This window comes from Eumetopias jubatus, unplaced genomic scaffold, assembly GCF_037043125.1.
Source record: "Eumetopias jubatus isolate StellerSeaLion01/CBP00866 unplaced genomic scaffold, mEumJub1_p1.0 scaffold_7, whole genome shotgun sequence".
Classification (NCBI taxonomy): Eukaryota; Metazoa; Chordata; class Mammalia; order Carnivora; family Otariidae; genus Eumetopias; species Eumetopias jubatus.
The window spans coordinates 5,592,754-5,614,132 of NW_028274813.1; the positions used below are offsets into that span (position 1 = coordinate 5,592,754).

The window sequence follows — 21,379 nt, forward strand, 5'->3', positions numbered from 1 at the left end:
CGCTCCCCCCGAAGGCGGAGCCGGCCGAGGCGCCCCGCCCCCTCCCCGCCCGGAGTGGGCGGGGCGGCCGGGGCTCCGGGAGCTGGGCCGGGGGCGGGCCTCCGCCTGCTTCGCCCGAACCCGAGAGCGCCCGGCACGGCGGACGCCGACGCAGGAGCGGTCCCAGCTCGCCGAGCCCCGAGACCCGCGGTTCACCGGCAGCCCCGGGCGGACGCGGCGTGAGGGCGCGCGAGGCGGCGCGGGGCGGCCCGCACGCGCCCCCGGCCGCCCCCTGCCCGTGAGCGGACCGGCCCAGCGCCGCCCCGGCGCGGGGAGCGCCGGCCGGGCGAGGGCGCGGGCGATGCCGCGGTGACGGCCCCGCCATGGCGAAGCCCCCGGCGGCGGCGGCGGCGGCGTCGGAGGAGCTGAGCCAGGTGCCGGACGAGGAGCTGCTGCGCTGGAGCAAGGAGGAGCTGGCGCGGCGGCTGCGGCGCGCAGAGGGCGAGAAGGTGGGCCTCATGCTGGAGCACGGCGGCCTGATGCGCGACGTGAACCGGCGGCTGCAGCAGCACCTGCTGGAGATCCGCGGCCTCAAGGACGTGAACCAGCGGCTGCAGGACGACAACCAGGAGCTACGCGAGCTCTGCTGCTTCCTCGACGACGACCGGCAGAAGGGGCGCAAGCTGGCGCGCGAGTGGCAGCGCTTCGGGCGCCACGCGGCCGGCGCCGTGTGGCACGAGGTGGCCCGCTCGCAGCAGAAATTGCGCGAGCTCGAGGCGCGCCAGGAGGCCCTGCTGCGCGAGAACCTGGAGCTCAAGGAGCTGGTGCTGATGCTGGACGAGGAGCGCGCGGCGCTGGCGGGGGGTGGGGGCGGCGCGGGCGGCGGCAGTGGCGGCGGCGGCGGCGGCGGCGGCGGCGCGGGCTCCCGCAGCTCCATCGACAGCCAGGCTAGCCTGAGCGGGCCGCTGGCCGGCGGCGCGGCGGGCGCTGGGGCCCGCGACGTGGGCGACGGCAGCAGCACGTCGAGCGCGGGTAGCGGAGGCAGCCCGGACCACCACCACCACGTCCCGCCCCCCCTGCTGCCCCCCGGGCCGCACAAGGCCCCCGACGGCAAGGCAGTGGCCACGCGCCGGTCCCTGGACGACTTGTCCGCGCCACCGCACCACCGAAGCATCCCCAACGGCCTGCACGGTAAGGACGGCACCGGTCGGGCAGCGCGGGTCTCAGGCCCACGGCCTCTTCCCGCCGGGGGCGGCCGCCACTCCAGACCCCTCCTCCAGCTGGTATCCAGACTCAGGGCTGGGGGATCCCGTACCTACCCGCAGTGGCGTTTGGGTTATGTGTTTCTGGTCAAGTGATGGAGGCGTGATCCTGCCCAGATGCGAATCCGCAGCCGGGCCGGGGACCCACTGGACCCCAAAAAAGTTTCTCTCCTGCGGAATTACCAGTATTCGTGTAGGGCACTGCAAGGCCGGCTGGGTACATCCCAACCTGGAAATGCCTTGTCCAGGAGAGAGAAGTTCTTGGGGGGGGGGGGGATGCGTGGAAGGGGGAAAAGAAAGGCCCTTTGAGTACAGGTGAATTTCCCCTTATTTGGAGCAACAGGCAACCCCAAACCTGAGTAGCGTCCACGTGTGTGGGGGGCTGGGGCTGGAATTCCACCTGGGCTTCTCGGGGCTGCCTGCGGGCTCAGAGGGAGCGCAGGTAGCCCTTGAGACTCCCAGGCCCCTGGGCCAGAAGACCCCGGGCGAAGAGCCTTTCTGGTTTGCTGTCAGTCCTGAACTTCTCAGGGTGGATGGACCTTTCTCAACCGAGGCTCTAAGACTTTCCAGAGGGATATGTGCTTGGAATGGATCCTGGCTTTTCGCCTCTGCCTGCCTCAGTTTCTTTAATCTGTAGAATGGAGTTTATGATCCCTGCCTTGTGGATTTGGGGCAGAGATAAAGTCTCGCAAGGGATTTGTAAACTGCTGGTCGCCTTACAGGAAGTGCGCCGGTGGTAGGTGGCCTGGGTGTGGGTGGAGGACCTTTGGCCTCGGAAAGCTGGGCTACTGTCTTCCACGCCCATGTGACCTGTGGGCCCCCCACTTGGGTCCGCCATTCCCAGCGCCCTGATCCGTGGCTCTCGGCCACTCGTGCCTCTCCCTGCCTCCCTGTTCTTCCACATTTTTGGTGGCTTGGCTCCCAGTTCTGGTGGTAGTTGCTGCTGCCTGAACTATTTGCCTGAAGGTGGAGATTAAACAGCCCTTTCTGGTTCTCTTTAAAGGCTTTCCTGGTTCAGAGAAAATGTGTCTAGGCTTTAAATGACTGTTCTTCCCCAGAGTGACGCCTGAGCAGAGGAGGGACGCGCACTCTCTCTGGTTTGGTGGCCGAGTGGCCTCTGCGGGGTGTTGGGATGGGAACAGGACCCACGCAGGTGGTGTGCTCACCCATCACAATTTTTCCTGTATTTACCTTCCCATCCTCTGAGTTCAGAGCAGGACTGGGTTGAGAGGGATATTTTGTTACTGATTAGCAATCTACCACTACCACTCGGGTTTCCCATTGTAACTCTGTATTCACCCCCCACCTCTCACCACAGGCTGCTGGAGGCCAAGGGGAGCAGCTCAGAGTTAGGGGCTTTCATTTGTGGGGGTTTCCGGGGCTGGGGAGTCAGGAAGTCCCAGTCCCAGCCTCTCTGGCCTTGCCTTCTTGGGGGCCTCGGGAGGGGCCCGACTTCTGGGCCTCAGTTTCTCCCAAGTGCGAGGAGGGATTGCTGCAGTCCTGTGGCTGGGAAATGTTGCTGGTTTTCGGCTGCGTCATCAGTGACACTTGCCGAGAGCGGTTGTCGGCACAGGACTGGAGTGCCCAGCGTCGTAGCATATTTGCAGGGAAGTTCTGTCATGCTTTGGACAAGGAGACGCGGCCTCTGTCTGGCTCAGTGTATCAGCCGCAGCAGTGGATGATGTCAGGGCAGGGGACCAGGGGGTGGCTGGGACTTGAGGTGTACAGTTTCCCCGCAGAGTCCGTGCCCACCCCCCAACCCCCCAAGTCCCGTGCTCACTTGGAACAGGCCTGCCACCGGTCTGGTGGTGGCCAAGCTCTGTGTTGGGTGAAATACAAATGAGCACTGCTATCACCAATTTCAGTTACAGGCAGCTTGGGGTTTAGCCTTGTCTCTTAAAGTCATGTGCAGCCTTGAACTATTCTCCCAGCAATGTGAATAGGATGGCCAGAAGCAGGGCAAGGCCCTTCTCTTAAAAATGACTTTTGGCTAGTTTTGAGTGGAGGGAGGAGGGAGCTGGTGGTAGGAAAGATAATGCACTTCAGTCCCAGTGGTGGGGTGGGGGAGAAAGTGGGGTTAGATGCTGGGCTTCTGCCCTCTGTATTTGGTCTCGGTTCGTCCTTCCAGGAACCCTGGAGGTAGTAGTATCCCTATTTTCAGATAAGCAAGTGGAGGCTGAGGGAGGTTCTGAGCCTCGCCTGGGAAAGCCGTGGAGACTGGCGGTGTCTCCGCTCCCTTGCCTGGGTGGGGCTGCCGAGGTGAGGCTGTGGGGTTGGGGGTGGGGGTTCCCCCGGGTGGGACTGCTGGGAATTGGGGCGTTCCTTCATGGCTCCGGCTGACGGCTGGCTTGCATCTCTGGCCTCTGTCACTGTCCAGTACTCTTAGTCAGCAGACAGCACCGGTGACTCTCTATTCTTGATTCCTGACCCAGGTTTGCTCTCGTTCGCCCATTCTGGGAAATGTCACTTCCTTATCGGTGACCACTGAGCAGATGCTTGATAACCCTGTCACCCGGCGGGGTCTCACCGTCTTGCGGTGGAATCTGCCTCCTCCTTTTCTCCGGGGGCAAGTTACTTCTCTGCGCCTCCCTCTGCTCTTCTGCAAAGTGGGGCAAAACCCAGAATGCCCCCTTCAGCCGCTGAGGCTGAGGGCGGTCAGGGTCTGCGCACAGTAAGTCTCAATAGTTGTCAGAATCCTTGTCATGCTTGTTTCTTCCCAGGCTCCTCGTGAAAAAGCAAGAGGGACCCCTTTGGGGGCTTGCCAGACAGACTTTGGTGTTGTCTTCAAAACTCTGCTGTTTAGACAGCTCGCCTCAATGTTTGCGACCACAGCACCTGCTGACGAGCTGGGGGCCTGTGGCCCTGTAGTTCTCTTGTAAGCGGCTGGGGTGGGCCTGCAGCCCCGCGGGGTGCCCGGGGAAGGCCCCTGCGGCTTTGGTGGGAGGTGGCCCATCTGTATTCCAGGCTGTCCTGGGCTGGGCTGGGCCTGGCCGCCGAGAATGCATATGCAAATGACCTTTTTCCCTCCGGGTTGTTTTTGATCGAGCTCTGGGTTGTGCTGACCGAAGTCCGGGCTAGAATGCTCTTTGCTGTACTGCAGCGGGCAGGCGAACCCCAAACTCTAGAAAGTCAGGTTTGCCCCCTTGAACTGACGGTTTTCAAACAAAAGCATTTTCAACAAGGTCTCTCCTTCCCCTCCCCCACCTCTCACTCCCCCTCCCCCCAAGTCCCTGTGTTTGCATCCTGTCCTCCCCCATCACCGCGGCCCGTTCCCTCTTAGCTAACCCAGAGAAACCAGGACCTCCAGCAAGCCTTTGTACAGGCCCTGTTTACTTTTTAAAAGTTTGGATTAAAAATTTGAGCTTCTCAAAATAAGATGGTTTTGTTCTCCTGCTTGTGTGTTTGTTGGTTTAAAGGATGGATGTGGAGTGAGGGTGGTCTGGACCTTTAAAAAAAGACGGCGTGAGTCGGCATGCTGGCCCTGAATAGGTCTTTTATTAGGGGCCTCCCAGCTCAGCGCCTCCTGGGCAGGATCACTAATAAGGCGGCTTTTCCTAAACCCAGCCAGGCCTGGGAGCAAAGGTCAGTGAAGACAATGGGGTGGTTTAGATAAGCCTTTCCCCCTCCCTCCCCAACCTGACCCTGACCTTCCATCCGGGGCCCCGGGTGTTGGGCCCCCAGGGCCTTGCACAGAGGGAAGACAGGCCAGAGGGACTCACTGGCAGGTAAGCCTGGGGAGGACCAGGGCAATCCCCAGCACTTCACAGTTTACCATACAGAGCCTCCCAGTCCCCACTCCATTATGGTCAGAGCTCCCAAATGGTCCCATATTGTAGATGGGGAAACTGAGGCTTGGAGAGAGCAGTGACTTGCTCTGGGTCCCGTGGGGACCTGGGCTCAGTGTTGGGTCTCCTGTGTCAGAGTCTGGGCCTGCCACTCTGCCTGCTTGCCCCTCTGGGCCCAGATAGTCTGGCTCTGTCGGGCTCAGAGAGATTCCCATGGGAGGCCCCACCAGCAATGGAAGGCCTCCCAGACCTTGGTCCTTGGCAGGGCCCCGGTGACCTGCAGATGGACATGGGGACAGTTGGGGCTCGGGGGAGCTCCAGAGGCTGGACCTGTGTAGCAAAGGGATGGCATTTCTTCTGGGGAAGCCAGACCTGTGCTTCATTTCTGAGCTCCTGTGTTCCTGCACGAGCCAGCATGGCCCATCCATAAAATGGGGAACGTGGGCTCAGGGCAGGGCGTCCTTCCTTCTTGTATTTTCATTCCCTCACTCCTGCCCCAGGCCGGCTTCCCTCTGCCGTGGTGACCCCACCCAACCCCTCACCATGGCCTGGCCTCTGAGCTCCCAGGGCACGACTTGGTTTATAACCTTGTCCCCAGAGCAGCACGATTAGCAAGGAAATCCTCTGCTGCTCATAATCTGTGTTTTCCACCCGTGGGGATTTTCCACCCCATGCTTGTCGATGATATGAGCACAGAGAATTGGAAGCCTGGGACCTTCGGTGAGTTCCAGAACCTTTGTGGGCCTCTGTTTTCTCCTCTGCAAAGTGGGAGACTACTACCAGCCCGTGGGTTGAGGGAGGGAAGCAGGGACTGTCTCCCACACGGCAATGCTCCTCCCAGCAGGAATAACTCGGTGCTGGGTATGCTTAGGAATAAGGAGCCTTGGGTGAAGCCTGACCTTGCACCTGCTGTGTGAGTGGGCAGCTTACTAAACCTATAAACCTCAGTTTCTGCACCTGTCCTGGGGATAACAACACCCCAGTCCTAGATCTGGGCCTCCAGGGGTAGGCTCGGTGACCCTCCACTGTCACCTGGACCCCCTGCAGATTTGCCGCCTCCTGGTGGGGATGGGGGATCCCCTGTCACATGTTTGCGAGGACAGCCTTGTGCCTGCCCTGTGTCAGAGCCAAGTGAGCCCTTGTCTAGCTGAGCAGAGAAGGGAGACAGCATTTCAACAGGAATAAGGCAGAAGCAGGTCTGCAAGTGGGTCTGACCGCGGTTGCTGAGAGCCCAGGGTCTGTGCCGGGAGCTGGGGTGGGCCCTGGGCCTGGACGCCTCCTCCTGTGAACAGAAAGAACTGGAATGTGGAGCCCAGAGGAGAAAAGCCTTGGGGCCAGGGAACTGCTGCGAGGCTGTCAGCCCAGGGGGGTTGTGTCCAGCCCCTGGGGGTGGAGCCCCGGAGTGGCAGAGACTTTCCTTCAGGGGGCCACCCAGAAGAGGGGTCCAGAAGGACTGTGTCGCCTCTGGAGGCCAGCAGCAGCCCAGGGAGCTGGGGATGGGCTTTCCTGCACCCACAGCGGTGGGACACCCCAGACAGTGCTGGGAAGGTGGTTGGGTGAGCCGAGGACAGGGCGAGTCAGGAGGCGACAGGGCGTTGCCGGATTGTTGGGAGCTGGCCCTTCAAGCCGGAAGGACCGCATCAGCACACGTTTATCGAGCGGTTACTCAGTCTGAGTTGTGGGTGCCATGCACACAGTGATTCATGTGGCCCGGCTTGGGGAGTGGCCATTCAGAAGCGTTTGTCCGTGGCTGTCGGGGTGTAGGCTGGGCTGGGGGCAGCAGGGGAGGAAGCTTGGAGTTCCCAGGTGGCCATGGTGATTGTGGTCACAGGAGAGAACCATCTCTGCAGGTTCTCAGACCCGGCGGGGTGGCTCCAAAGCCATGCCCCCAGCCCCTCTTGGCCTCCTCCTCACTTCTGAGCGCAGGGGTCAGGCTGTCCGCTGTTGGGGGCTTGTGCTCTCTGGCCACGGCTTCATTCCCGATCCTGCTGCCACTCTCTGTCCCTGCCTACAACCTGGGTGCCCCGGTCCTGCTGCCACTTTCTGTCCCCGCCTACAATCTGGGTGCCCCGGATCCGTGCAGGGGTGACTCTGGGATTTCTGAGCTAGTAGGCAGTGCCATCTCCCTGGAGCAGGATGATGAGGCGACCTAGGTGGCGTCCCCAGAGGTTTGGTGACAGGAGCAAGCTTGCCTGTAAAGGGACGAGCTGCTCCTTTGATCCTGAAAAGTCAGGAATCCTAGCAAGCACCCAGAGCTTGTCACTGTCACACATTGCCCTGCTACTGTCCCCTGCCCCCGCAGGGTTCTTGGGCAGATTTGGAGCTGGGCCACCCGGTGGTGGATGCCTGCTCTTGAACGAGTCACTGTAATGGTCTCCAGCTCTCCGGGGAGCAGGGCAGAAAGCTCAGGAGCTTTATTGATTCGCCTCTAAGTGTCCTTGGGCTCACCCGGTGTGTGATGTTTAAACAGAGGTATATTCATCAAGTGGGGAGCAGAGGAAAGGGAGGGGATGTTGCTATGTAAAGGTTTGAAGGTGGACCACTAACAGAGAACTCTGGATCCCCTAGGGAAAGCCCATCAGAAAAAGGTCACAGCTGGAACTGCCTACAGCCTGAGGAAAAAGCCCAACCCAGGGGCTTGGGGGGCAGGGTGCAGGTGCAGTGGGAGGGGCTTCACAGATCCCACCTGCCCCAGCCTGTCCATGACCCAACCCCCGGCCCTTCATTCCCCCCTGAACCAGATGTGCCTGGGCTCCAGCTGTTCTTTCTGCCGTGCCTGGCCTCCTCCCGGGTCAGTTCTGCTTGTACCAACCTGCTGCACCTCTGAGGCTCATCTCAGCTCCTGGTTTTAGCCACCCCCTCCTAGCTGAGCTCCGAGCACCCCGAAGAGGTTGAAAGCCAAAGCAGGGCGGTTACAGGAGTGAAAGGGGCATGACAAATAATCACACCAGGTCAAGAGGTCCACCTGGGCGTGTGTGGCCAGGAAGGTTCCAGGGTCTCGGGGACTGGAGCTCTTGGCCCCACCCTCACCCCCACCCCCACCCCCACGACCTAGTGTGACTTGCCTCACCGCTCTGAGCCTTTTCCCCAGCAAAGCTGGGGTCCCAGTGGGGCCCAGCAGGACTTTTCCCTGCTGTGGGAGCCAGGAAGCTCGTAGCACCATGCCAGGCACGTTTGGTGCCTGTCAAAAGACTTTTCTGGAACCTGCCCCTCTGTACCGAGGCTGTGAGTCAAGAGGACCAGGGCCCCGGGCACGCAAGCTCAGAGATAGATGATGGACTGAGGGCCCCCGGCTGGGTGGCCAGGGAGGGCTCCAGTTCCCGTGTGGCTGAGCCTGGGGGCGGGCCCCCTTCCCTTCCAGCTCTCGCCAGTGCCTTAGGACTCTGGGCAGTTTGCTCAGGGGTTTCCGGCTTTCCCAGGCACGGCATTTCCTCCACCCTGAGATACCATCAGCCACAGATGCCCTGTGTACTTAACAACAGCTCCTGCTGGGAGGGGAAGACCCTACAGTAAGTGCACGCATGGAGTCTGAGCGGCACCCCACATTGTAACTGAAGGGAAGATGCTCATCTTTGAATGCAGGAAATAACAAATGGCAAAGGACAAAGGCCTCTGTTTGATGGGGACGCCAGAAAGAAGGGAAACAGACCCTCGTTTACTCCCAGGGCCGCCGGGGTTATCTGCTGGCCCTGACACTGGCCTCGTCACCTGATGTGCTCCCCACATCTGGGTTTTGGGGGCCCGGCGATGTTCTGTGCTTTGGACAACACAGGCAGAACCAGTGGCTTCAGCCCACTCCTGAACCCTACCGTGTGCAAGTGCCTTCCTCTCTCCAGGCCCTCATGTTCTCGTCCATAAGATGGGCGGTTTGGGGGGCCTGTGCCGAGGCTCCCAGAGACCCTAGCTTTCTGTGACCCCTTGACTCAGAGTTCCTGCGATGCACAGAGCCACAAGGAAAGAGCCTCCCGCCCTCCCCTCCTGCTTCTCTTCGGTCATCGGTCACATTTGTGGTTTTGTGTCTTGCCCGGTGGTTGGTCCTCAGCTTGGGGCAGGTCTCCCAGTTGAGCTTCTGGGGTGATGGAGGTGACCTGTCCAGCGCAGGCTGAGGCTCCTGCCTGTCCAGCCTGTCCTCCCGAGGGGCTGATGGAATTACCTAGCTCTGCCATTTGATCTGCTCTTATGGGACTCGGTAACGGGTTTGGCACTTGGAGAGTATGTGGGGTTCCGGTGCCCTGGTGTGGGGTCTGCCCGGGACAAAGCCGCCGGTCTTGGACTTGGGGTTCCTCTATGTGCAGTCCCGTCTCTGCCTGGTTCATAAACTTCTCAGGGCGGTCTTCCTGGCGTGCAGTAGGTGCTCGGTGAAGATCGGGGAGGGGAACGGGGAGGTGGGAGGCACTGCCCGATGTGCTCCCTCTTGTCGCTTTAAACCTGACAGTGGTCAACCCACTTTGGCCACCTGACCCGTCCCCCTGCCCTTTTCCCCATTTGCTCCATTTGGTGCCAAATGGCCTGCAGTTCCTTTAGAAAAAGGAAATCAAACCTCCCCACTGAGGGTGGGGGCTTGCCTATTTCCCCTTGCCTGTTTCCCTTAACAATTACTGCAAAGTACACACTTGCTTTTACCAGTGGTTCCTAACCATGGCTGCATATTAGGTATCACTCGGGGAACTTTAAACAATGCCAGTGCCTGGATGGGCCCCCGGGGACGGGCCCAATTGGTTCTGGAGGCTTCGGTGGTTTTAGAAGCTCCCCAGGGGTTCTGCTGGGCAGCCGGAGCCTCGGTGGGAAGCTCGGGAGAAAAAGGAGAAAAGCCACCGAGCCTGCTGTGGCCGCCCAAGCTTAAGCTGACCCGTCAGCAGGTGGGCGGGAGGCGGACGCCGCCCCACGCTGGGGCGTCTGGGGCATCTGGGGCATCGCAGAGCCCGGCCAGTGGGGTGGGGGGAGGCTGAGGCTGGTGTCAGCTCCTGTGAGCAGTAAGAGAGAAAGGGGCCTGTTTGTGTTTCCCCTTGCTCACCTCTGCTGCATGGGCGCCCAGGGGGGCTGCCTGGCAGGCGTGGAAAGTAGGGCTTGAGCCCAGCCCTGGACACCCCCCCCCCCCCCCCCCCGTCCCCCAGCTTGCTCCCCACCTCCACACCCTGGCCGCTGTCAGACTGCCAGGCGCTATCTTCCCCACCCCCTTGGCGGGGTGCTGGCCCGCCCCAGACGGGGTGGGAGCCTTTTCAGGCTGCATTCGAGGGGACAGATGCAGGCAAGGCCGGTGGCACCGAGACGGCAGCTACTGAGAAGAGCCGACCCATTTCCAAAAATAGCCCATCCACTGTCAGGGGAAGCGTCTCTTTGTCTCCCCAAATCAGTCTTTCCGTCTCCCGTCTCCCGGCTGGTAAGGCAGTAAGGAGGCATGCTCTTGTCTTGGAATCAGAGGCTCCCGGAGCACCCGCCCCCCGCCCCCCAACAAGGGCGCGATTGTGTGCGGGCCCTGAATGTGCCCGCCTGTCCCTGAGCCGAGCGAGCGCGGCACCGGCTCCTCTGTGTGAGGAGCCGGCTCTGGGAGTGGCCCTTTGTGGTGGGTTCCGGGCTCTCAGAAGGCTCCATTTCCCTGCTGCCCGCTGTCCCTCCGAGCTGGTGGCCTGCCCTTTCTCCTTTCTCTGTTTTCCATGTTTTCTGGAATGCACACGCCCCACTTTTACACCTGGACCGAGAATGAAGCAGCGAGTTTCTCCCTCTCTCAGCGCCTTCTGTTCTGGCGGGCCCCACTCCCTCCTTCCCCAAGCCCTCCTGTGGGACCTCCCTGCACCATTGTCTCCTTCCTCTTGTGCTCCTTCCCCTGCAAACAGGCTCATGTTTCCTCGTCCAGAGCAGTAAACAAAATCCTCTCCCTTCTGCTCTCCTGCCCCCATCCCCAGGCCAGCCCGCCTCCTTCCCACCCGTTGCTTCTTGCTGCTGGGCAGGCCTGGCCTGGGAAAGGCCCAGTGGCCTCTTGTCCTGACCTCTGGGTGGTGGCTGGGGCTCACTCTGGGCTTGTCTTCTAGAACAGGGCGGCGTGCGTGCTGGTTACTTCTGTCTTTCTCCGATAGGAGCTTCTGGCTCTCTGGCCCCCCCTCCAGCCTTGTGCTGAGCCCCCAGTCTCTCTCCCTTGTTGCTGCTGACCTTGAGCCCAGGCTTCCAGTGGCCTCCCAGTCACCATCCTGTCAACTCTGTTCTTTGAATTTGGGTCCCTTCCTCTCTCACCTGTGTGTCCATACCCTCTGCCTCACTGGAGGCCACTCTGCGTCGAGGTTTCCCGGCTTGAGCCGTCCACGAGCCACGAGTAGCTGCTTCAATTCCATTTATTTAAGATCAAGTAACACAAAGTTTCAGTTTCTGAGTCACACTAAGCCCCTTGCAAGTGCTTTGCACCTGTTGACAGTGCACGAGCGGAATATTTCTGTCATTCCAGAGAGTCCTTGGGGCAGTGCTGATTCAGATAACTCCTTGCTGGGTGGTGGAACGTTCACCTGCCCCCGGAAGGAAGCTCTGATGCCTGAGCATGGGGTCGGGTTCCTGTGGTCCCCTTCTGTGGGCCTCAGGCACACAGCAGGCCCTTAGGCCTGATATTTCCTCCCTCCCACCACCACCAGCATCTCATGCCTCCTTTGAGGCTTGGGTCAACCCCTGGAGGTGGGCAGTCATGGGATGTGTGACTATTGCTCTTGTCCACTCGGAAGCCTCGAGCCAGGCTCTTGGTGGTCGCCCTGCAGCCACAGGTGCCGCTTCTCTGCTGGTGGCCTTGTTGTCGGGGGGGGGGGTCCACATGTATGCGCGGGAAACCCAAGCCCAGAGAGGCCACACGCCTTCGGGAGGCTCTCGAGGCCTCCCCTGCAGAGCCTAGCCACCAGCTCCTTATTCTCCAAAGGAGGCCAGGAGGCCTGCAGAATCAGAAAACAAAGAAAATGGCTTTTAAAACAGTAGAGTGGGATGGGCAGGGCAGGGGAATGGACACAGGCCAGCCACGCTCCCTTCTCTCCCTCTGCTCCAAGTGGGGAGCGTTCTGGAGAGGCTGCACGCCTGCCCTGGCCCGGTTATGACCAAATTTGAGCATGGCTCCCCTCCTGCCTTTTTTTTTTTTTTTTTTTTTAAGGTTTTATTTATTTATTTAGAGAGTGTGAGCAGGTGGAGGGGCAGAGGGAGAGAGAGAACTTCATGCAGGCTCCCTGCCGAGCCTGGAGCCCAACGTGGGGCTTGATCCCATGACCCTGAGATCATGAGCTGAGCCGAAATCGAGAGTCAGGCGCTCAACCCACTGAGCCCCCCAGGCGCCCCTCCCCCCCTGCCTTTCGAGCTGTCGATTCCCACGGCTGTGACTGTGGCAGGTAGTGGGCAGCCTCACCACCAGGGCCTCTTAGGTTTACCTGAGCTTCCTGTGCCCAGCCGTGGGCCGTCCCTGCAGCCAGTGCCTGGCAGGGAGATGCCACACCTGGGGCTCTGCGCATGTGGCCCCATGGCTCGCTGTGCCTCCTTGTGCCCTAGCCACTGAGGCCGCTGGTGTGTGTGTGTGGCGGGGGGGTGGTCAGGGGTATATCGGTGAGATCACAGTGAGATGGAGCTTTCTCCCTCGTCTCCTGTGGGAGCCTGGGAAGAGGGGTAACGTTCTGGCTTTGATGACCTTGGGCGCCGGGAGGGTCTGAGGAGAGCCCCTATTAAACTGTCTTATTCTGGTAATGCAGACAGTGTTGATGGTGGTGGGAGTTATGGTGGGTGGAGGATCCTTGATGTCATGCCCTGGAGGTCCCCCCTACAGCCTGGGTTGGGGGGCATTCTCCTCCTGCTGCTTCCTTCCCTCACCCCAAGGGCGATCCCCGTGAGCCTGCCTCTGCCGCCCATGCTCAGAATTCCTCCTGCTGACCAGGGGCAGAGGGCAGCTCCCCGAGTGTGGTCAGGATGCCCTGGGGATGCTCCCTGCCCTCCTGCCACCCAGGTCCCCACCCGGAGGGTGGTCTGAGCCTGGCGCTGCTTTCATCCTGCCTTTCCCCCTGCAGAGTCTTTAATCCCCTTCTGCGGAGTTAAGACCTTGTTCCTGTGACTGCCAGCCTGGCTGTGGGCAACGTGATCCACTCCCAAGCGTGTGGTGCTGACATTCCGTGGGAAATGCTGATGAAAAGACCCCTTGTTTTGGGGGCAACCCGAAGTCTTGAGCATGAGGGAGGGCAGAGAGCGGAGTAGCCAGCCCCCCCCTCCCCCCGCTCTGCCTTCCTGTCCTCCACCTCTTGGGCACAGACGGGGGCACTGGAACGGCCTGGCCTGGGGTTTTATGTTAGGGAGATGCCTGGGCCAGCTCGGTGCCTCTTCTTGCCCCTCAACAGTCCCCGCTGCCTTCAGGGTCCGCTTTGCCCTCCCTTCTGTGCTGATCTGTCAGCGGTGCATTCACCAGCTTCCGTGACAGGGTTCAGGAAACCCCTGGGCCCCTGAGATGACTGTGGACTCATGCATCACCCACTAGCTTTCATCGGGGCTTCCGAGTGCTCCATGGCCCAGGAAAGACCAGTAGCCACAGTAGGAGGGTTGGTGGGGTTCCTCCCGGAAGCCTTTCCTCCTCACCTGCTCATGGTCAGGAAACCCCTCAGGACACTGAGGCAGAGGGTGAGGGACACAGGTCTTCTTCCTTCAGCTCACCGGGCATCCTGGACACCGACAGTCTTGGCCGGTGCCTGTCATCTGGCAGGTTTGGACAACGAGCTCTGTCCCCACCCCTGGCCACCGTCCGTCTTTAGAGGGCCCACCACTTTTGCGCCCCTTCTCCGAAGTGGTTTGTGTTTCTGTGAGGGTTTGAGGGTTGTGCTGATGTCTTTGTGTAAACCTTTGCTTCCTGGACTCTTCTCTCCTTGTTTCCTTTCTGCCTTGATTCCTACGCCATTTTCCCAGAGCCTCAGTTTGCCCATCTGTGAGATGAGGCCGTTGGACTGGGTCCTTGGCGACTCAGAGACTCTGGAGTCTAGAACTTCACGTTCTAGATGCCTGGGCCGTCCCCTGTCATCAGCCTCGTCCATGAGGCTGCTCCCAGCCTGGCCCCTTCCCATGAGGCCAAACCAGTATCACTTGGGTTGTGTGTGTTTTTTTTTTTTTTTTTTCCTTTCTGCTCCCCGCAAACACCTGCTGCTCTGGAGCTTTCAGGCCCCAGAGTGGCCCAGTTTCTAACCTCGGGCCCTCACCATGCAAGTGCTTGGCCGGGTGGGGGAATGATCTGACCCAGAATCAGGAGGCGGCAGCCAGGAGGGAGGGATCATTTGCCACCCTCCCCCCAGCCCACCCACCAAGGCTTCTCTTTCCCAGCGCATCCCCCATAGGTCTCACATGCCCTGTCCCCAAGGCTGCCGGGTACAGCAGTCATTGCCATTGCCGGCAGGAGCAGAATAAAAATGGGAAAGTCTTCTAATTTTCTTCTTTTCAATTGTAACCTTGATCCCTCCTCCCTACTCCTACAGACCAGGCCTCTGGTGACTTTTGAATAGTCCTGCAGGCTCCCTTTTCTCTGGCTAAATATACATGCATTGGTGTCTTGTTTGCCTTAATGAAAATGGCAGGCTTGGGAGCATCCAAGGGAGGCCCAGGAGTGAGGAGGAGGTGATTTGGGCGCCGGACTGACCCAGCCAAGGATGTTTGACTTTGAAAGGTGCTAATTTACTCCCATGCTGGCTGGTGTTTTCTGTATCCTGGGCACTGGCGGGGTGGGCGGGCTGGCTCTGCGGGGAGGAAGGAGTCCTGTATCCATCTGAGATGCCTGTCTCCCCAGCCTCATCTCCATTTGCCCCTTGGTGGTTTGCTGATTGTAAGCTGGAAGAAGCAGGAAGGAGGGTCCCCATGAGCGTATGCAGCTAGGAAGCCTGGGTGGTCTCAGGGTGTGCAGGGAGGCTTCAGGTGAAGGGTGGCCAGGGGAGCGGGGAGGGCCGAGGGGAGATGGAAAGGGTGCTGGACTGGGCTTGCTGGGTTCTCCCTGCAGATGAGGAAGCTGAGGCTCGCCACGAGTGAGATGGGGCTTTGCTTATTTGTGTGGCAGACATTTCCGAGTCAGCCTAAGGTGTGGGGCTCCAGGCTGGAGTCACCGCCTGCTGCCATGTCCTTCTGCACCTGGGAATGAGCTTTCGGGGGAGGTGGGATCAGCCCACCGCAATGGCAGGGAATGGGGATGGGCAGGGAGATCCTCAGGCCACACGGAGGGGTAGTTCTGGTACGGGTGCACTTGCTCGGCCAAGACCAGCTCCCACCAAGCAAGGTGCACTCCGGCCAGTGGCTCCCCGCCACGCCAGGCCCACAACTGGTCCAGTTTGGCTGGGGAGACCCTCAAAGCAGTGGTGAGTGGCAGTGTGCTTTGTTGAGGCACTCGGAGGGGATGGGCCCTCCTCTCCTTCCTCTCCTCCCCCCTCCCCCCCCTGGCTAGATCTCCTTTGTCACCTGTGAAGCGGACCCTTAGGTTAGGGACCCCTAAGGGCCACCTCACAGGGTCAGAATAAATCCAGTTTGTTTTTCTAACACATAAGGAAACAAACACAGTCTCCATCGGAGGCCTTGAATGGGACCTAGTTCTGACCATGAACATCATGCACTGAAGCTATTTTTGGTCATGATTTGTAGAGGATGAGGGGGAAGAAGGTCTTGGAAGGGAGTGACCCACCATAGTTGGGCAATGACATGACCCAGTGCCCTTTACTCCCGTTCCTAGATCATATCCTTCTGGTCCCGCCGGTTGTAGGAGGCCTCCAGCAGGCCTCAGGTCCACATCTTGCTGTGCTTGGCCAAGTCTCACTCACCAGCGGGTCCCAGGTGAGGTGATGGTCTGGTAACCTGGCCAGCTCCTGAGTGGGTCCCGAGGAAGGGTCCTCACACCTGAGCTCTGGTCGTGGGTCGACCGCCACGATCCTAGACAAGGCAAACCCCCGTGCCTCAGCTCCCCGCTTCTGTTGGGTGGGGTGACCCGTCTGTTGTGTCCACGGGCAGTCGAGAATGGCCCCCGAGGCCTGCAGACACAGCTGCAGCAGGTAACAGGGACTCTTTGCCTTCCACACATTCACTCGCTTAATCCCCACGGAGCCAGGGCACTAAGGTTTCTCCATGTGACCAAAAGAGGAAACTGAGGCGCAGCGGGCTGAAGCAGCCTGGGGTCCAGTGCAGAAAGGGGCAGAGCTGGGATTGGACCCATTCCCCACCACGAGCCCGTACTGCCTCTTGGTGCGGCAGTGGCATTTTCCCGGCCATAACTTTCCTTCTTCCCAAACTACGACCCATTTATTATAGAGAACTTAGAAAAATAGTCACCTTGGACCCCCAGCCCGCAGGCGGCCTCTGCGAACCGCGTAGCTATGGCCAGTGGGGAGAGAATCAGTAATTGCTGTTTCCTCACTTTCCCCCGGAGGACGGGCTGTTGAAATGTGCGTATTAAGGAGATGATTGGGGACATCGTCGTTTCTGGTGCCACTTTTCTCCTCTCCGTGGGCAGGGGGGCAGTTGCGTGGACTTGGAAGTTGAGTACCGGCGAGCACTCACTGTGGAATTTCTTGGCTCCAGAGCTGCGCAGGATTTCCTCTTGCCACATGACAGATTTCTCCTGGCGCGTCACGCATCCTAGGTGTTGTCTGTGCCTTCGGTTTGATCTGAGATGCACAGCGCTGCTGACTGGTCCGGGGATCCCCTGACAGGGGCTCCGCAAGGCCAGAATGTCTGCTGACGTGGGAACCCCACTGGGGGTGGGAGGGAGGACGAGGTTGCTCGCAGGCTCCAGGCATCTCTGCGGACCAACATCTGTCCGGCTGGGGGCGCGTGGGGGGGTGCCTCCTGCCGCGGCTCGCTCACCTGGTCCTTCCACCCTGCAGGCTCCAGCCCTCCTGCCCCCACCCCGTGATTTATCACCGGTGGAGAGGCAGAGTATCCCTTCTCCCCATTGCTCATTGTGGAGAGCTCGGAAGACACTGGGAGTCTGAAAATGGAAATTTAAAAATCGTCTGTGATCCTCTCCTCTGGAGAGAACTGATGTTAGCATTTTGCTCTGTTCCTAGATCAGGAAACGCTGGGTCCAAAGGGAGCTCTATACACATCTTTCTTTAACTTTTTGTTTTGAAATCATTACAGCCTCTCAAGAAGTTGCAGAGTTGTAGAGAGGGCTCCCATGTACCTTTCACCCCGCATTCCCCGGTGGTGACATCTTAGTGTGTGATCGAACCAGGACCGGGGCATCGGTACAACACGATGACCGGACACAGATCTTCGATGGCACTGAGTTTTCCCTGCGTGTAGAGTGTATAGAGTTGTATAAGATTTTTATCACATGAGTTGTCTTGCTCTTTTAAAAATAAACTTTGCTCTTTGGAACTATTTTTAGATTTACAGAATCATTGAGAAGATAGATGGAGTTCCATAATGCCTGCACGCGCCGTCTCCCCACTGGGAACTTCCTGCAGAGCTTTGCACCTTTGTTGCAATGAATGAACTGATAGCGATACATTAGTATTAGTGGGAATCCACGTTTCATTCAGCTTTCCTTAGCTTTTACCTAATGTCCTTCTTCTTTTTAGCATCTGATCCAAGACACGCTTTTTATTTTTTATTTTTTTTAAAGATTTATTTGAGAGAGAGAGAGAGAATAAGTAGGGGGAGGGGCAGAGGGAGAGAGAGAAGCGGACTCCCCTGAGCTGGGAGCCCACTGCAGGGCTTGAGCCCAGGACCCTGGGGTCATGACCTGAGCCCAAGGCAGACACTTCACCAACTGAACCACCCAGGTGCCCCCAAGACACACTTTTTTAAAAAACAGTTCGCCACATAACATCCCTGCAGTTGGTAATCTCACCTTTTTTTCATGAGATGTTGAGAATATCTTATTGCATCATTGAGTGTTCTTTGAACACGTCTTTGCTTGCTTCTTCCATCGCGTGCACAAACCTCCCCAGCGGGGGAGTGTCGCAAGGGGGGCCGTGCTGCATCTTGGCTTCTTTGGTCATGATAGCCGGTCCTGACACGGCGGTCCTAGGGGCAGGTCTGGCACAGCCTTCCATGTGAGGAGGGGACGGCTTTGGAGGCACACAAGCCTCCCCCAGTAGCCCCCTGGTCGCCCTCCTGGAGGGGCATCGCCTGGGACAGCTGAACCTGTGTGAACGCAAGGGCATGCGTCTGTGACAGACTGAATCAGGTCACACAGAGTGTGGCGCAGAGTGTGGCAGTGGGGTGGGGTAGGGTGGAGGAAGCGGTTAGCGCACGGCTCTGCCCGCACCGACCCCGTGATCTTGGGTAAGACCCATCACCTCTGCGAGCCTCAGTTTCCCCTGGGGAAGCCGGGCGCACTCAGATGTCCTTCACAGCCTGTGGAGAGAAGCAAATGATGGTTTGTCTGCCAAGTGCAGTGACTTGCCGAGACGGAGTAACAACACCACAGATTTTAAGACTTGGAGACTGAGCCGCCTCTTCTCTGACCTGCTCCTTGTAGCACCACACAGCCCAGAGATTGCTTGGTTTAGACCAGTGACTCCAATCTGGGGCCATTTCCAAGGGGTCGTTAACCCCACCCCTTTGTGGCCTTTCAGGGCCAGGCCGTGAACAGCAGGTCCCGCCGACAGGATGTTTCTCTGCAAGCCCATTGAGAAATCCCTCTGGAAATCCTCCTTTGGCTCTGGTGCAGGCAGGCGAGAGAATTGGACACAATGGGGACCACGAAACAAAAGGCACAATTGTTGGGGCCGTCTGGGCAGGGTCAGTGGATGCCCTGGGCCAGGGCAGGCAGACCCACTGGGCAGGTCGTTGGATTTCTGCCCACCAGTGGTGTGGCCACGAACGTGCTCTGAAGGAGGGGAAGACCAGATTGAGGCCAGACCCCGGGCTCGAGGTGCCATGCCCCGTCCTGCCTGGCAGCACCCTCCTTTGACATGGGGCTTGGCATGTAACTTCTGGGGCTGTGTCCTTTGCAGGCGGGGTCCAGACCTGCTTGGCGTGGCATAATGGGCGGCCTGCTCACAGGGCTCGGTGCACCCCACCTTGCCCAGATCTTCACTCTGCTGAGAATGGTGGTGTATGTGGACCTGTGCAGTGTGACTCTGGGTCTCCTGGTTGTTGGGCTGACTTGCCTCTCTCTGTCCCTCTTGGTGCTGGCGCTTCACCCTCCCATGCCCACCCTTTGCTCCAGGTTCCTGGAGCCAGCCTCCCAGCTGGCCTCCCTACCTCCAGGATTGTCCCGTCCAGCCCTCACTCTGCCCTTCTGGAATGTTCTTCTTGAAACATAGCCCCTGCCCTGCCCCCAACCCTGCAGGGACCCTCTGCTCGGCATCGAGTTCAGGCTCCTGGGAGGCGCTCTGGCCTCTGACCCGGACTCATTTTCCACACCCTCTCCTGTCTCTTCCTGAAGCTTCTGGGACCCCAGGCCGGTAGCGGTCCCTGAATACCGTCCAGGCATTTCCATACCCTGGGCTTGGCCTGGCCCTGGCTCTCTTCTTCCCGACCTCCAGTTCCTTCCCCCTTCCTGGCTGCTCTCGCCTCCCCTGGAAAATCCTGCTTGTTTTCCAGCTCTGGCTGAAATGCCATCTCGCCGTCCACATTTCCCCTCCCCCAGTGTCCAAACGGCCCCTCTTGCCTTCACCCTCCCTGCTCAGTATGGATCTCTGAGATGTCTTTCACTCTGTCTGGGCTGTGACTGTTTCAACACAGGCCCCTGCCATGGATTCCTGGGTCAGTGCCGGTCCGGCACCTGGTGGCCATTCACTTCCCTGGGGACCCAGCAGGCCGGGCCTGCTGCTTCCCGACCCAGGGGCTCTGGCCACCTGGATGGCGGAGTTCCTGGAAGTGTGGCTGTCCAGTGGTGGCCCCCGGAATGTGAGGATGAGAGATGAGGGGCGGGCCCACCCCACCCCAGTGACTCGCCCCAGGTGCACAGGGGGGTCAGGCCTCAGGCCACTTTGGGGCAGACAGCCTGACGGCCCTCTGTGCCTTCATCAGTCAGATGAAGATGGTGACATCAGGAGAGGTGATGGCAGGTAGAGGCTGGTGTGTGAGCCTCTCCCCGGCTGCCCTGTACTCACGGCCCCTCAGTGATCCCAAACCCACATCCTTGCCTTTTGGGCCGACACCATCCTGTGTTTCTTGCCTGGGCTGTTGGGGCTAGGTTCTGGGAAGGCTCAGAAGATACAGGGGGTGGCTTGCTGCCCCTAGGCGTCGGGAAGACTTCATGAGTGCCCTGTGGGTCCTGTGGTGTGAGCTGGCAGGAGCCTGGGGTTGGGGGCTCCCCTGCCTGTCCCAAGCCCCGGTTCTCCTCAACCGTGGAGTCAGCCGCCAGCTTCTCAGATGAATGGAACTGCCAACAATGACCCAGGAAGCCGAGGCGAGGGGTGCGTGTCCTCTCTCAGTGTTCCCTTTGACCAGGGTCCCTGAGAACAAGGCCCCAGCTTCTCTCTGGCCTGCCCTGTGCCCAGTGCCCGGCATGGGGCAGGAACGAGGAACGGGTCCCTGGGTTGGAGGGGAGCCCAGGAGGTTGGTTTGGGGAAGGCAAGGGGTGGGGCAAGGTGTGTGTGTGTGTGTGTGTGTGTGTGTGTGTGTGTGTGTGAGAGAGAGAGAGAGAGAGAGAGAGAGAGACTATGTGAGTGTGTGTTTACGTAAGTGTGAATGCATGAGTGTGTGTGCGTCTGCACGAGTGTGAGAGCGCATCTACGTGAGTGAGTGTATTAGTGTGTATGAGTGAGTGTGTCCACAGGAGTGTGCATGCAGGTCTGCATGTGAGAGCATGTCTGCATGAGTGTGTAACGTGTATGTCCGCATGAGTGTGTGTGTGGGTGTCTCTGCAGCCTGTGCCCACTCCCTTTGGCCACATTCCCTGGCTCAGAAGCCTCCCCCCCTCTGGCTTCTATTTTTGCTTCGCCCTTCAGTGGCCGGCTCACCACCGCTGGGCTGCTGGTGCAGCATGGCATTTAGCACGTGTAATTGGGAGAGAGGACAATTTCATTTCTTTTCATATTAACACTGCTTCCCTCAGCTCCTCCCCAGAGCAGAGCTGACTTCCCTAAGCTCTTTCCCCGCTGGGCAGTATGACAGCACCCATGGAAGGTTCTAGGTGACATGTGGTGTTCACGGCACCCCCCTGTCCAGAGTTCCCACCAAGTGCGTGGAGGGCGACCCCCTGCCCAGTGCCCAGGCAGGTGTTGGGAGCGGCACCAAAAACATGCAGCCCCTTCCTCCCTTGTGCTTACAAAGCCTCATTGCAGGTGAGGAAACTGAGGCACAGAGCATGGAGGGAGCTGCTCAGGTCATGCCTAGGGAGCCTTGAGGTGCTCCTGGGTTCCAGCATGTGTGTTTCCCCTGTGAGATGGTGCCCAGGGGGTGCCGGGCCCACAAGATGGAGACACGGAGGGTGTG

The 21,379-nt window shown here is 59.4% G+C and overlaps 1 protein-coding gene across 2 annotated transcripts in view; it reads left to right on the forward strand.

Annotated features, from left to right (window-relative positions):
• Nucleotides 1-362: 362 nt before the first annotated feature.
• Nucleotides 363-21,379, forward strand: part of CCDC85C (coiled-coil domain containing 85C) — a 70,646-nt gene continuing 49,629 nt past the window's right edge. For both annotated transcript variants that reach the window (XM_088025003.1, XM_028101803.2), the window contains exon 1: nucleotides 363-1,170. In XM_088025003.1, coding sequence (XP_087881129.1) covers nucleotides 363-1,170 — 808 coding nt within the window. The remainder of the gene's footprint in view (nucleotides 1,171-21,379) is intronic.